The sequence below is a fragment of the Gracilinanus agilis genome, chromosome 2 (assembly GCF_016433145.1).
Source record: "Gracilinanus agilis isolate LMUSP501 chromosome 2, AgileGrace, whole genome shotgun sequence".
In the NCBI taxonomy this organism is placed as follows: Eukaryota; Metazoa; Chordata; class Mammalia; order Didelphimorphia; family Didelphidae; genus Gracilinanus; species Gracilinanus agilis.
Window position 1 is genome coordinate 470,361,137 of NC_058131.1, and position 13,278 is coordinate 470,374,414.

At 35.6% G+C, this 13,278-nt stretch overlaps 1 protein-coding gene across 6 annotated transcripts in view; it reads right to left on the minus strand.

Moving 5' to 3' along the window:
• Window positions 1-13,278, minus strand: part of ARID4A (AT-rich interaction domain 4A) — a 106,716-nt gene that overhangs the window by 3,879 nt on the left and 89,559 nt on the right. For 4 of the 6 annotated variants that reach the window (XM_044664891.1, XM_044664887.1, XM_044664892.1 and 1 more), the window contains one exon: window positions 11,714-11,813. In XM_044664891.1, the coding sequence (XP_044520826.1) occupies window positions 11,714-11,813 (100 nt within the window). Of the gene's footprint in view, window positions 1-6,094; window positions 6,169-11,024; window positions 11,814-13,278 lie in introns of those variants that run through there. The other 2 variants (XM_044664888.1, XM_044664889.1) reach the window with 2 other exon arrangements.

Genomic DNA, 13,278 nt, shown 5'->3' on the forward strand with positions numbered 1-13,278 from the left:
TACATATGTGTATACCTTTGTCCAAGAACTTTTTTTCCTTTCCTAGTAGGTTTGCTGATTCACCCCAATACTAACTCATTTAGAAAGCATTTCTAAATGCTGTGTTAGAAGTAATATGACAAGAGAATTCAATCCTTCTTTCCAAATTATCACTAGAAAACTAAAATAATACTAACTTTGCTTAATAGCTAATCGGATATGAGGCCTGAAGGTGAGAAAAAGGTTGAGAATGAATGAAAGGTGGCAAACCCAGGTAACTCAAAGAAGGGTTATGCCCTCAAAAGAATTAGGAAAGTATGGAGAAAATGATTCTTTCTTGAGGGGGGGAGGTCCAGGAAGAATAAATCAACAAGCATTTATCAAGCATTAACTAGGTGCCAGGCCCTGTGCTAAGAGCTTGAGATTCCCAAAAGGGGAACAGTTCCTGCCCTCAAAGACCTTGAGTTACAGATGTGTATGGCACATCCACATGGAGCTGACTAGAAGGAATTAGTGATTTGAGATTGAAGCTTAAATGACTGCATATGTAGTTTGGGAAAGAACTGCATAGAAAGCTTCTTGTCATATTCTCTCCTTTCCCAGCCATATTAAATACAGATGTTAGAATAAGCTATCTAAATACTGTTTGGATTACTTCAAGAAATTGCAGTCACTCCTTTTTTCCCCTTAACCAATTACAGTGACCCCTCACCTATCATGGGAGTTAAATTCCAGAGACCCCCCCCCCAAAGACGAAAATGCATGAAGTAGTGGCATTATATTTATTATTTATATACATTTTAAGGCTTAATAAACCCTTCCCACTCTCCTCTAAACCTTTTCCACACTTATTTATTTATTTATTTATTTATTTTTTGGTAAGCCCTTACCTTCGGTCTTGGAGCCAATAAAGGCAGAAGAGTGGTAAGGATAGGCAATGAGGGTCAAGTGACTTGCTCAGGGTCACACAGCTGGGAAGTTTCTGAGGTCAGATTTGAACCTAGGACCTCCTGTCTCTAGGCCTGGTTCTCAATCCACTGAGCTACCCAGCTGCCCCTTCCACAATTATTTTTATATAACCTTTCCCACACTCTTGTAAATGCTTCACATGCTCTTAAACACTTTCTACACTCTTAAATATACTAATTTTAACAAAATCCTGTGACATAGTGAAAACTCCACGATACAGTGTATATATATATATATATATATTTTAAGCCACAATAAATGAACTGTGATATAGCAAGGGATGTTTGTATATAATTGATCCTCCTTTACCCAGAATCACATAACTCTTTGAATCTTAGAGATCTAACTTACCACAACACCATGATTTAAGAGATGAGGGAAATGAGGTCCTGGAAAACCAAGATCATATAAGATTATTATTTTTTCTTATTTTAAGGTCTCATTTTCATTATGAACCAAACCATCAACAAATATAAACATATCAATTTATTTTTTTAAAAAGGATTGTGTAAAAAACCATGAACTTTGGTGACACCTGTTTTCTTTAAAGTATATTTTTAAATTTAAAAAAGTAGTAACAGAATTGCTGTTTTTATCTTTTCTTCAGGGTATTTTTATAGTTTAAATAGTATATTTTTTGTATTTCTATCACTACCACTAATTTACTGTGCCACTCTCTCCAACCAAATAGAACCTTGTAAACACTATGTATAGTTAAGCAAAACATTTATTGACCACGTCTGAAATTGCACGTACCATTTGGCACCTCTATTTTCTCTATCATTTCTCTGCCAAGAGGAGAGAAATATGCCCAATAAAAAGACGAATGGCACAACCACAACTGAATCCACAGCTTCTGGCAACTCACACTTATCTTCATCTCCTGTTTTTCCTTATTTCTCAGATTATCTTTACTCCAGTGAAGTCAATTTGCTTACCATACTTTCCCCCTGTCTCACTACTTTTTGCTTATGATCTCCATTGGTGAAAGGGTAACTAGTATTGCACAGAAACAATTTTTACTTATTTTTATGTGAACATATTGCATTCTCTCAGTAGGCCACTTTTTGCTTAAAACTGCATTGACAGGGAGCAACTAGGTGGCTCAATGCCACTGCCACCACGTCTGCAGTTGGGAAGACTTAAGATTCAAATCTAGCCTCAGATCCTTCCTAGCTGTGTGTGATCCTTGGTGAGTCATTTAATTCCAGTTGCCTCATCCTTGCCTTCCTGTTTTAGAGTTGTTATTATGACAGAAATTAAGGATTAAAAAGAAAAAAAACCTGCACTGACCCCCTGTATAAATTCTTTTAGCAAAGGCTGTCTTGATTTGCAGGTTTCTCCCCAGTACCTTAGCATAGTGGATGGCATCTAGTAGGCTCCTTACAAATACTTTTTTATTGGAGAACTATAGCCTTGAATTATGTGTGAATAATATCAAATTCATGGTATGCATATTTGTTGTGAGGATCCAATGAGATGTATACAAAGTGTTTGCAAGCCATTAAGTTCTAAATAAATGCTATTATTATTTTTTTTCTAATTGCACAAAGCCAATAATGGACTGCCAGTAAGAGGTACAACTATGCATATTTGTCATGAATTAATTTTTTTCAAATTGTCCAATAGGGTAACCATTTATTAAGAGAATAACCTAAAATAAACACAACAACCAACTGCAAATCTTTCAGAAGAAAATTTATTTTTAATGACAAAATTATTGCTATAAGTTGCAACTTCTTCAACTTAACCCCATATTCAGTTTTATGATGTGGCAATATATATCTTAGTACCATCTCTGGTGAAAGCCCCACATGGCATTCAGAAAACTTAAGATACAATAGGTTTTACAAGTTTCCTCAAAGAAAGCTCCAGTATGGCTGTGCTTCTCAAATAACTAACATCTATAGAAAGAACAGTTTGTGCTCTTCCCCAACTTGTCTACTTAGGAGTATCACTCCCAGTTCAGAAAAAGCTAATAGAAAATATAACTATTGCTTTTCCTAGAAAATACATCTGTGGTCATTTAAACACATTCAAAACTAAAATCATTGCCAAGGAAGCCTCATCTGAGCCTTAATATTACCTAATTTAACCTGAATTAATTTATCTTTTTTCACTGCTATGCTTATTATTATCATCCAGCATTTCATACACTAGTAGTATAGTATATTGATTGGTTGCTTATCAGGATGTTCTTGATCTGTGAGTTAAGGATTGCTGTTTCAGGAAGGAGTCTCTATATAGAACTATTTTTCATGTTTTTATGAACAGTTGAACTAGTTGCTTTCTTATCTCTCTCTTCCTTAAGGTATCTGGAGGCTTAATCTTTACATTTCTCTCATAAAGCATTAACCCTCAATTGATGGCACTTCCTTTTCCACAACCTTTTCTTTTATGAGCAGCTAGGTGGTACAATGGAAGGTGGTGGTATAATGGATAGTGTTGGACTTATGGTCAGGAGAAACTGATCTCTCACTCTAATTTCTCTCAGCATCTGTAAAATAGGGATAATAATAGCATTTACCTCACTGGGTTGTTGTGAGGATCCAAAGAGATGTATGCAAAGTATTTTCAAACCATAAAGTTCTAAATAAATGCTATTATTTTTTTTAACCCACAAAGCCAAAAATGGACTGCCAGTAAGAGGTACAATATAGTACAATATATGTAGTTGAAAGTGGTTTAAACGGATTGACCAAGGTTGATGGTCAAATAAAGATACTAATTACATAAATTACATTGTTAAACTGTAAATAAGATCTGTAATCACATCAATAAGGTTTCTAAAACAAAATAATTTTCTGGAGAATCACCATGGTCTTCAGAGACACCGACTACAAAATAAACTACATTGATCTTCAGGTAGAACAAGGAAACTGAAAAATAGCAAAGCAGAAGAAAAAAGGTAATGGAAGACAGAAATAGAAAGCTAAATGCTATTAAGTGCTTGCATTTGTAGAGAACAGCTTCCCATGTTTAGATAAATCAGACGGCTGGAGAATACCATTGTGTTCTTGTTTGATTACCTGGAAGGGTCATCTATTTGAAAGTTAGCTAGCTATGAAGCTAAACTGAGCTATGTGCCCTATCAAATGTATACAAGATTGCAGATGTAATAAAGACACTTTTTGTAACCTTTTATACAAATTTTACTCTTCTAATTTTTTTTTTTTGCTCAGAATTACAATAATTACTACATAGTACATATGCTACATAGTGGCAGAATGGGAACTAGAAAAATCAGATCACTTGATTCCTTGCTTCTTTTAGTTGACTTCTTTTTCAATTACTGATACTTTTTAAAAAAATTACACCATAACATTAATTTTTTAGAACTTGAGTTCCCAGTTTTCTTCTTTCCTTCCTCCCTTCTCTCCCTCTCCTGCCCTAGAGGATTTGATTAGTTGTTTTTGTTTTAAAAACCCATATCTTCCATCTTAGAATTGACACTGTGTATTGGTTCTAAGGCAGATGAGTGATAAAGGCTAGACAATGGGAGATTAAAGCGATTTACCCAACCTTACCCAACTAAATTAAAGCAATTTACACAACTAGGAAGTATCTAAGGTCATATTTGAAACCAGTATCTTCTATTTCTGGCATGGTGAGCTATCTAGCCATCCCCTATTTGATTCATTGTTTAGGATTTTTTTCTACTACAACTAGAATCAAATATTAAATAGAAACTTAGCAAGTGTCTACTATGTGCCAGGATCAGTGCTCAGCACCTAGGTCACAAAAACAAAAAAAAGTGAAGTCTCTATTCTAAAGGACCTTCCATTCTATGATGGTGGTGTGAGGAAGTTACATGGACATATAAATACAAAATATATGCAAAGTAAACACAAGGGAATATTTTGAGATGGGAGAGCAGAGAAGCAGCAGGGGAAAGCAAGAAATGCTCCAAATAGGAAGTAGCACTTCAGCTGGGCCTTGAATGTAGGAACTCTAATATGTTAGAAAGAAGAGGGAGACCACCGTTCACAAGTCAGAGGATATAACATGGCATAAACAATGCCAGATAAGCCAGTTGGCAACATGGCATTGTGAAATTAGTCTAGAAACAAAGGTTAAAAATGTAAATAAAAAGAATAAAATTAAGTCAAACATTATGTAATAGCGTTCAGGATTATAACAAAAAGACCAAGAAAAGAGGAAGGGAACTCACCTCCTTTTATTGGAGAGGTGAGAGACCATGGATATGGAAAATATCAGACAAGGTCATTGTGGTTTTGCTTAACCGTTTTTTTCTCTGTTAAGGGAAGGGAGGTGAGACGTGAAGGCTAGATCTGAAAATTATTGTGATGTAAAAACAAAGATATCAATAAAAACTTTAAAAAATTAAGTCTAAAATTTTTTTTTAAAATAATCTTTTTAAAAAAGAAAAAATAGGTTGGGAGATATTGTAAAAAGCTTTAAAAGTCAGAGGAGTTTGTATTTCATCCCAGAGATAATAAGGAACCACTTAAGCTCCTTGAGTAGATGACATGGTTATACTTATTCAAAGAGAAATAACCCCACTTGTGTAGCAGAGAGTTAAAATTATCCCCTTACTGAAAATCCAGGTGATAAAAGTGCTAACAGAAGCTACAGTTGAGAGTGAAGAGTTAGAATCTCTGGGTTCTTCCTATTATCTAATAGAATTTGAATAATTTTCATCTTCTCAAGTGGCTCTTTCCCCTTTAATGGGGTTTTCTTGTACTTTTCTGCATTTGACAGACCATGGAAAGGGCAATAGATGGAATACGAGAGGAAAAGAGCTCTATTATTGTGTGACCTTGAACAAGTCACAGCTCTGGGCCTTAATTCCTTATCTGTTGATAGGAAATTGGAACAAATGGCCTCTGAGGTCTCTTCAAGCTCTAAATCTATGACCTTATGATCACTCTTCCTTCTGGATTCTACCTTCACAATCTCTTACATCTGATGTTCTCCCCACTTGCATAGCCATGACCCTCATAGAGGCTCTCATAACTACTTACCCAGACATTTGCAGATTCTCAGCTGGGCTTCCTGTTTTCAGTCTCTCCTTTTTCTAATCCATCCATCCATCCATCCATCCATCCATCCATCCATCCATCCATCCATCCATCCATCCATCCATCCATCCATCCATCCATCCATCCATCCTTAGAGTTGCCAAACTGATCTTTCTAAAGCTAAAGTTTGACCATGTTACTCTCCTGCTCAAGAATCTTTGGTGGCTCCCTGGGCGCTCTGGAATCAAATAAAAACTCCTCTGTAGAGCTTTTAAAACTTTGTATAATCAGACTAGTTTTATCTGCTAGACATGTGTAGTACTTTCTTTCAGGCATTCTACATCCAGCCAGTGTCCAAACTTAACATTCCATGTCTAAAATGTACTCCTTCCTCATTTGTTCATCTTCAAATTCTTTCTTAAAGATTCAGCTTAGGTGCTAGTTCCCAAAAGAGGCTTATCCCAATCCTTCCAGGCAGAAATGCTCTCCTGGAAACTACTTTATCATTTGTATCTATTTATCTGTGAACACTATATTCTTCCTCTCCACCAAGGACTAAGTTCCTTATAGCCAAAGACCATTTTTTTTTTGTCTTCGAATCTCCACTGCCTAGCACAGTGCCAGTACTGAAGGCTCTTAACATAGAAAAAAGTGTCACTGGACTATTAATGTGGATAAAACAAGTCTTTCCCTCTGTATTTCCTATTGAACAACATTGTATAAAGCAGTGGGACCAAAAACTCAAATAGAAACTCAAATAAGGAGCCATTTATTGGGAGGTAAGGATCCCAGCAAGGCAGCAACATATTGACTTAGAATATCAAATAATATGGGGGCAGCGGAGTGCCTCAGTAGATTGAGAGCCAGGCCTAGAGACTGGAGGTCCTGGGTTCAGAACTGGCCTCAGATACTTCCCAACTGTGTGACCCTGGGCAAGTCACTTGACCCCCGTTGCCTAGCCCTTACCACTCTTCTGCCTTGGAGCCAATTCACAGTATTGACTCTAAGATGGAAGGTAAGGGTTAAAAAAAAAGAATATCACATTGTCAATGTTTTATTGTATTTTATTTTGTTAAATATGTGGTTCTGGCTACACATTAAAGTGTGGTTGTATTGGACACTTCTGGTTTAAAGGCATGAAAACTTAGGGATCCTAACTAACCAAACTACACAGGCCTGAACACAAATAATGGCAGAGTAAATAAATGAGCAGCAGTGGAAGAAAGGACATGGAGTCAGAAGACCCAGATTCTGGTCCCATTTCAGCCCTTTACTAGATATGTAACTGCCCACTGCAGCTGGTTTTCCTTATTCTTATAATGATGGTAACTAACACTTAAATGACCTTTCATACAACATTCTCTATCATGCAAGAAGCACTAAGTAAACAAATTGCTATATAAATTTGAGTTGTTTTAATCTGAGGCTGTTAGGATAGAAAATCTCCAAAGGCCCTTCTAACTCAAAAATTCTGATTCCTTTTACTCACTCTGATTCTACATAGGCTTTCAAAATTAGCTCAAAATATAGTCTAAGATGGCTGGAAGAATGGACAAAAATGAGTCAGAGAATGGGGAATTTCAATACCAAAAAATGCCAATTCCATAGATTTCCTTAATAGCCTTCCCTATGAAAGATTTGGCATCAACAGAGTAGTACTGGGGGGGGGGGGGGTCAGCTGGGTGGCTCAGTGGTTTGAGAGCCAGGCCTAGAGACTGGAGGTCCTAGGTTCAGAACTGGCCTCAGACACTTCCCAGCTGTGTGACCCTGGGCAAGTCACTTAACCCTCATTGCCTAGCCCTTACCACTCTTCTGCCTTAGAAACAATACACAGTATTGATTCTAAGACGGAAGGTAAGAGTTTTTAAAAAACAAACGGAAAAAAAAAAAGCCAGAGTAGTATTGGGCTACAGGACAAACACTGAAGGCCTGGAAGTCACCAAGACCTGGCTTCAGTTATCTCTTCAGCCACATCCAGGACTGTGACCCTGGGAAAGAGAAGGCAGTGTTTCCTAGCTCTAAGATGCAAAACAGTTGCTAATGTTCATTGGTAGAAGAGCTATCACTTGTGAAATCACAAATCCAAGGAAAACAACTCCCCAAACTCCTTAACAGCTCTCCCCACTAAATATAAGACAAAAAAGAAAATCTATAAATTGTGCAAATAGTTATATAATCATTGTGTATGTAAATACATGTATGTGTAGAGATAAACATACATACACACACAGGGGGTTATGCCAGTAGCCATTATTAACAGAATTATAAGGTTATACTTTTTTGGCTCTGGTTTAACTCATGATGGAAACTTTTTTAAAAAACCCTTGCCTTCCATTTTAGAATCAATACTCTGTAGGTTCTAAGGCAGAAAAGTGGTAAGGGGTAGGCAATGGGGATTAAATGACTTGTTCAGGGTCTCATAACCATAAAGTATCTGAGGCCAGATTTGAACCCAGGCCCTTCTTCCTCTTCCCCTGGCTCTCAGTCCACTACCTACTTGCCTCCTAGGTTGGAAACTTCTGGTGAAGAAATTTTGTCTACCAATGTAGATCAGTATTAGTTTTCTGTAACACACATTAGGGAGCTACCTGGGTTGGTTAAGTATGTTGGAGGTAGCAGGCCATGTAGGGCAGAGGTGTCAAACACAACCAAAATTCCTTAGGGGAAACCAGATTAAAATGTAATTGGGAAGGGGCAGCTGGGTGGCTCAGTGGATTGAGAGCCAAGCCTGGAGACTGGAGGGGTGGGGGGAGATCCCCTAGGTTCAAATCTGACCCAAGACACTTCCTAGCTGTGTGATCCTGGGCAAGTCACTCGACCCCCATTGCCTAGCCCTTACCACTCTTCTGCCTTAGAACCAACACACAGCATTGATTCTAAGATGGAAGGTAAAGGTTAAAAAAAAAGTAATTGGAAAATATTTAGCAAAATAAAAATACAACAAAACATGTATAGTGTTAATTTCAGATTTTCTAAGTCAATATGCAGCAACTTCTATTTGAATTTGACATCTCTGATGCAAAGAAACAAAAATTGTCATAATACAAAAATATTCACAAATGAATCGACCAACCAAAATTAGACCCTAAGAATCCCTGAGCATGTGGAATATTAATTTGTGTCCATTCATCCCTTTTAATAAAATAGATCCAAAAAAAATTTGTGAAGCTCTCCAAAAGAGAATCATGCGAGTATCAAAGTTAATACTTTAATAAGAGGCTCTTCAGCAAACTGATTAAATCATCCAGTATTTTATGATTTCTTGACCCTAAAGGATACTGAGCATACCATGCCCCAAACCTGATTCATTCTTTTGTCTGTTCTAACCATTAATGCAGAGTGGCAATTATAACCTAAATTTGAGATAGTAAAACTTATTTTCCTATTTTTTTAAACTTCATTTTTCAAGATAAAGTTCCAAAAAATTATGTAACCTCTCCCCCAATTTCTTATGAAATTTTAGTTCTCATTTTAAGCTTATTCAATTTAGCCTTTTTCTGGGACCATTCTCTTTAAATGATGAGAACTTTTTCTATTAAAAAATCTCAAACTGACTGTTATTCTTGCTGAGTGCTATAAAATTGGTGATGGAGTAAATAGTAGATCCATTATTGGAACTGCTGAGCAAGGATATAAAGGTGCTTTTCAGAACCTGATTTGAAGAAAAACAATGATTATGTAACTGCTTAAATATACTTTTAGATACTTCTATTTTTGTCATCAACTTATTATTTATGTTCAGATGTTAAAGATATCAATCTTATTAATGGACAAGATTGACAGTTTTTATAAACTTTAATTCACTATTAGCCCCTAATTCCCAACTGACAGGATCTATTCATTTCTACGTGTAAAACAAATATTTTGTTTTGAGGAAGATTATAAAGTTATATAGAAAACTTTTGACTTTTTAAAATTTTGATTTCATAAGTGTAAATTACTGGCACTTAAAAGAGTAAAAATAATTTAATGAAAACTGAAAATGTAAAGCCTATGTTTAAAACATAAGCCTTTATTAATACTGCCCACTGAGTTCCATTTTTATTTTACATTGAAATACTTCTGCTTTGCTAAATAAAAGACAGAAAAGTGCATTTTACAAGAGTATTTTTTTGTTTTTAATTCTCTGCGAAAATGGAATCTGAATCACAAGTTCACAATGTGGTAAGATGAAAGAAATTTCAAGAAACAACGATTTTAGTAATGCTACCCCATCACTAGTGTTTAGCTCTGACTTTCTGTTGTTGTGAATCATAATATCCTGATATACAGTCTAGAGCATCTATGTTATTACTCTACAGCATATTAAACACAGAAAAGGGGGTTAAAAAACTCCCTTTCAATGTACAAACATGAATAAAAAAATTGATAAAAAAATCACTTTTATACATAATGTATATGCAAACTGTTTTAAATACATGGTTTTGGAAGAATTATTTACAAAATGTATTAGTTTGTGGGACAATCCACAAACAGAGCATACATAGTTGCTTTACTTTATTTGTTGCATCTCAACTTTGGGAGATATAAATTCATTCGGCAGTATAGCAAACATAAAAACTGTGACAAAGCATCTTAAGGGCAACCAAAAAATTTTGATCCTCAAAACAGTTTAAGTACTAGGACTGCCAAAGTTTCAAAACAAGGACATATTTTAATAATCCAGATGCCCGGTTACAGTTCTATACTGTTGAAGATTTAAGAGACAGACCCACTTCATATACAGGCAAGGCTATTGGATACAACCTCCTGTAAAAGTTACAGCTGAGAGTTATGTTTAATCGAAAGAGCGAACTAACCTAGAATTTTATTTTTTTCAATTTTATTAATATTTTAAAAAATACATAAAAATACAACATCCAATGTCTGAATAAATATATTTAACAAGTTGCAAGATAATACCTTATTTTACACAAAAATTTCAGCTTTAGAAATCTTGTTAAATAACTTCATTGTTGTTATATATTTCATTTTTGTCTTTTTGTAACAAAATAAAAACTCTGAAATTACATAGAAAAAAGACAAAATATTTTTGTCAAGGAATAAGATAGTCCACTGAAAACTTATTCACAATTCCACTGTAAACATTAATAAACATTAAAATATTTGCATAATTGTGTGCTCAAAAATCCTATAAAAAGTGGAAGACTTATTACAACGGTAGTTTTCAGTCAACTACACTTCCTTTCACAATTTATTTTGTCCCATTTACACCTTTAAAACTGGGCACACTGCTGAACACATACTTTGGCAGTTCTGTATAGCAAGTGCTTCCACACAAAAGAACCAAAAAACAAAAACAAAAACAAAACAAAAAACCTACTCACCAAGAATTAAATACACCTTGGTGAAAGTGCAGCAGTAACTATTCAGCTGGATAGTATTTTGATGTTTGTTGTGTGCACTTGCTTGTCTATGATTTCTATATAACACCTGAAAAACTTTGTTAGACAATTCAAATTTGCTAAGTGCCCTTTCTCTGTATCAACATAAACATAAACAAATATTAAGGGGAAAAATGACGACAAATGTGGCAGATTGCCTAACCTTCAATTATCAATCAGCTTATTTTTCTCTTTTGCAACAGAAAGAAAACACACACACACACACACAGAAAAAAAGGGGGGGAGGGGGAAACCGATACAATCCAGCAGTGGAAAAGTGTACAGGATATACTTGGCAATGTTAAACCAGTTGAGTGCTTTCTGTGGTTGTATTTCAGGGTTTAAGGATTTATGTCCATGGCAGCAAACTGCTGGGAAGGCAGAGAAAGTATTTATCACCTGCATTCTACAGCAAGCACGTTTTGTGGGGGAGATGATGATGATGGACTCATTCCAGTGTCTGATGAAGCAGATGACATTGAGGCCCCTGCATGAGACACTGTGGAATAAAAAATAAAAAACTGAAAACTTAACAAAGAAAATAAATACTAAGTTAAAAACAAATTTCTGAACATGTAAAATACTTCAAATGATAAGAGATTCTTAAAATGCTATATATATAAGGTGACTTTGCTTAAATTTTTAGGGAATATCTCTTGCAAGGAGAGTATTTGAATTTTGGTTGGGAAATACCTTGTATTTTTTTAAAAAGGCATTGATGAAAAATAACAAGATGCTAGACAAAGGCAATAAAAGTGCTGAGAAAATTTTTTTTTGGCTCAACTCAATGTCATTGGTTGCCCTTAAGGACAAGGCCAGTTAGCTAAAAATTGTACACATATACAAAAAAGTACTGAGAAATGCCATATAATGTTATTCTTGAATTTTTACCACACTGTTCCTTTTATATTCCTTTTGCCTTTCTTCTTTATTGTTGCTTATGTAACTTTTCAACCTGCTGAAATTCTACAAATCTTTTGCAGCCCACTTCCAAAGTCCCATCCTCCCAGGAAGAATCTCCTTGATCAATAAGTGAATAATAACTTTTCCCTTATCTAAGTTCTTAGTTTCTACCACTTATGGTTCTGAGGACTATTTATATGACAGCTATGTAACTACATTTCAATAGGCCTGTGGTCTCATTAATATGGGCAACATACATCAGAATGTGTGAACACATACCTCAGTTATCTCTCATTCCCTTTACATGAACAGTTCATCTTTTTCCCCAGCATACATTTCCTCCAGTGATGCTCTCCATTATTTATTTATTTAAAGCCCTTACCTTCCATCTTGGAACCAATATTGGTTCCAAGGCAGAAGAGTGGTAAGAGCTAAGCAATGGGGGTTAAGTGACTTGTCAATGATTAGACAGCTAGGAAGTGTCTAAGGTCAGATTTGGGCTCAGGACCTTCCATCTCTGGGCCTTGTTCTCAATTCACTAGAGCCACCCAGCTGCCCCGCAATGATGTCTTTTAAATAGTAGTTCTCTGGCACAATTCATCATCTGAAATATGTGTTAGCATTACTGTTTATATGTATATGTTATGAAGACTATAGTATATATTATGGCTTGCAGCTATACAAAATAAAAAAAGAGGACTTTCTACTCATGAGAAACATGGGGTAATTAAAGGTACTGTTCAATTTCCCCAAAATTGTACAATCCATTGCCCTTCAAATTTTCAATTCTGAGCTCAGATCACGTGTTCATTTGTAAGGTCTGGCCACAGCACAAAAATTGATAGATGAACTCTATGAATTGTCCACCCAACTATATACACTGTGGTCTTAAAAAAAACGTTTTTCATCCACTTGGAACTCTCAAGTGATTATGTATTTTAATGAAGAGGTTCTGCAGTGTTCAGGGACTTGATGTGATCATCGAGCACCTAGAGGACCTTGCCTTCTATGAGAAATCCCTCTTCCATATGAACTCTGTGCTGGATATTATCTATGAGAGT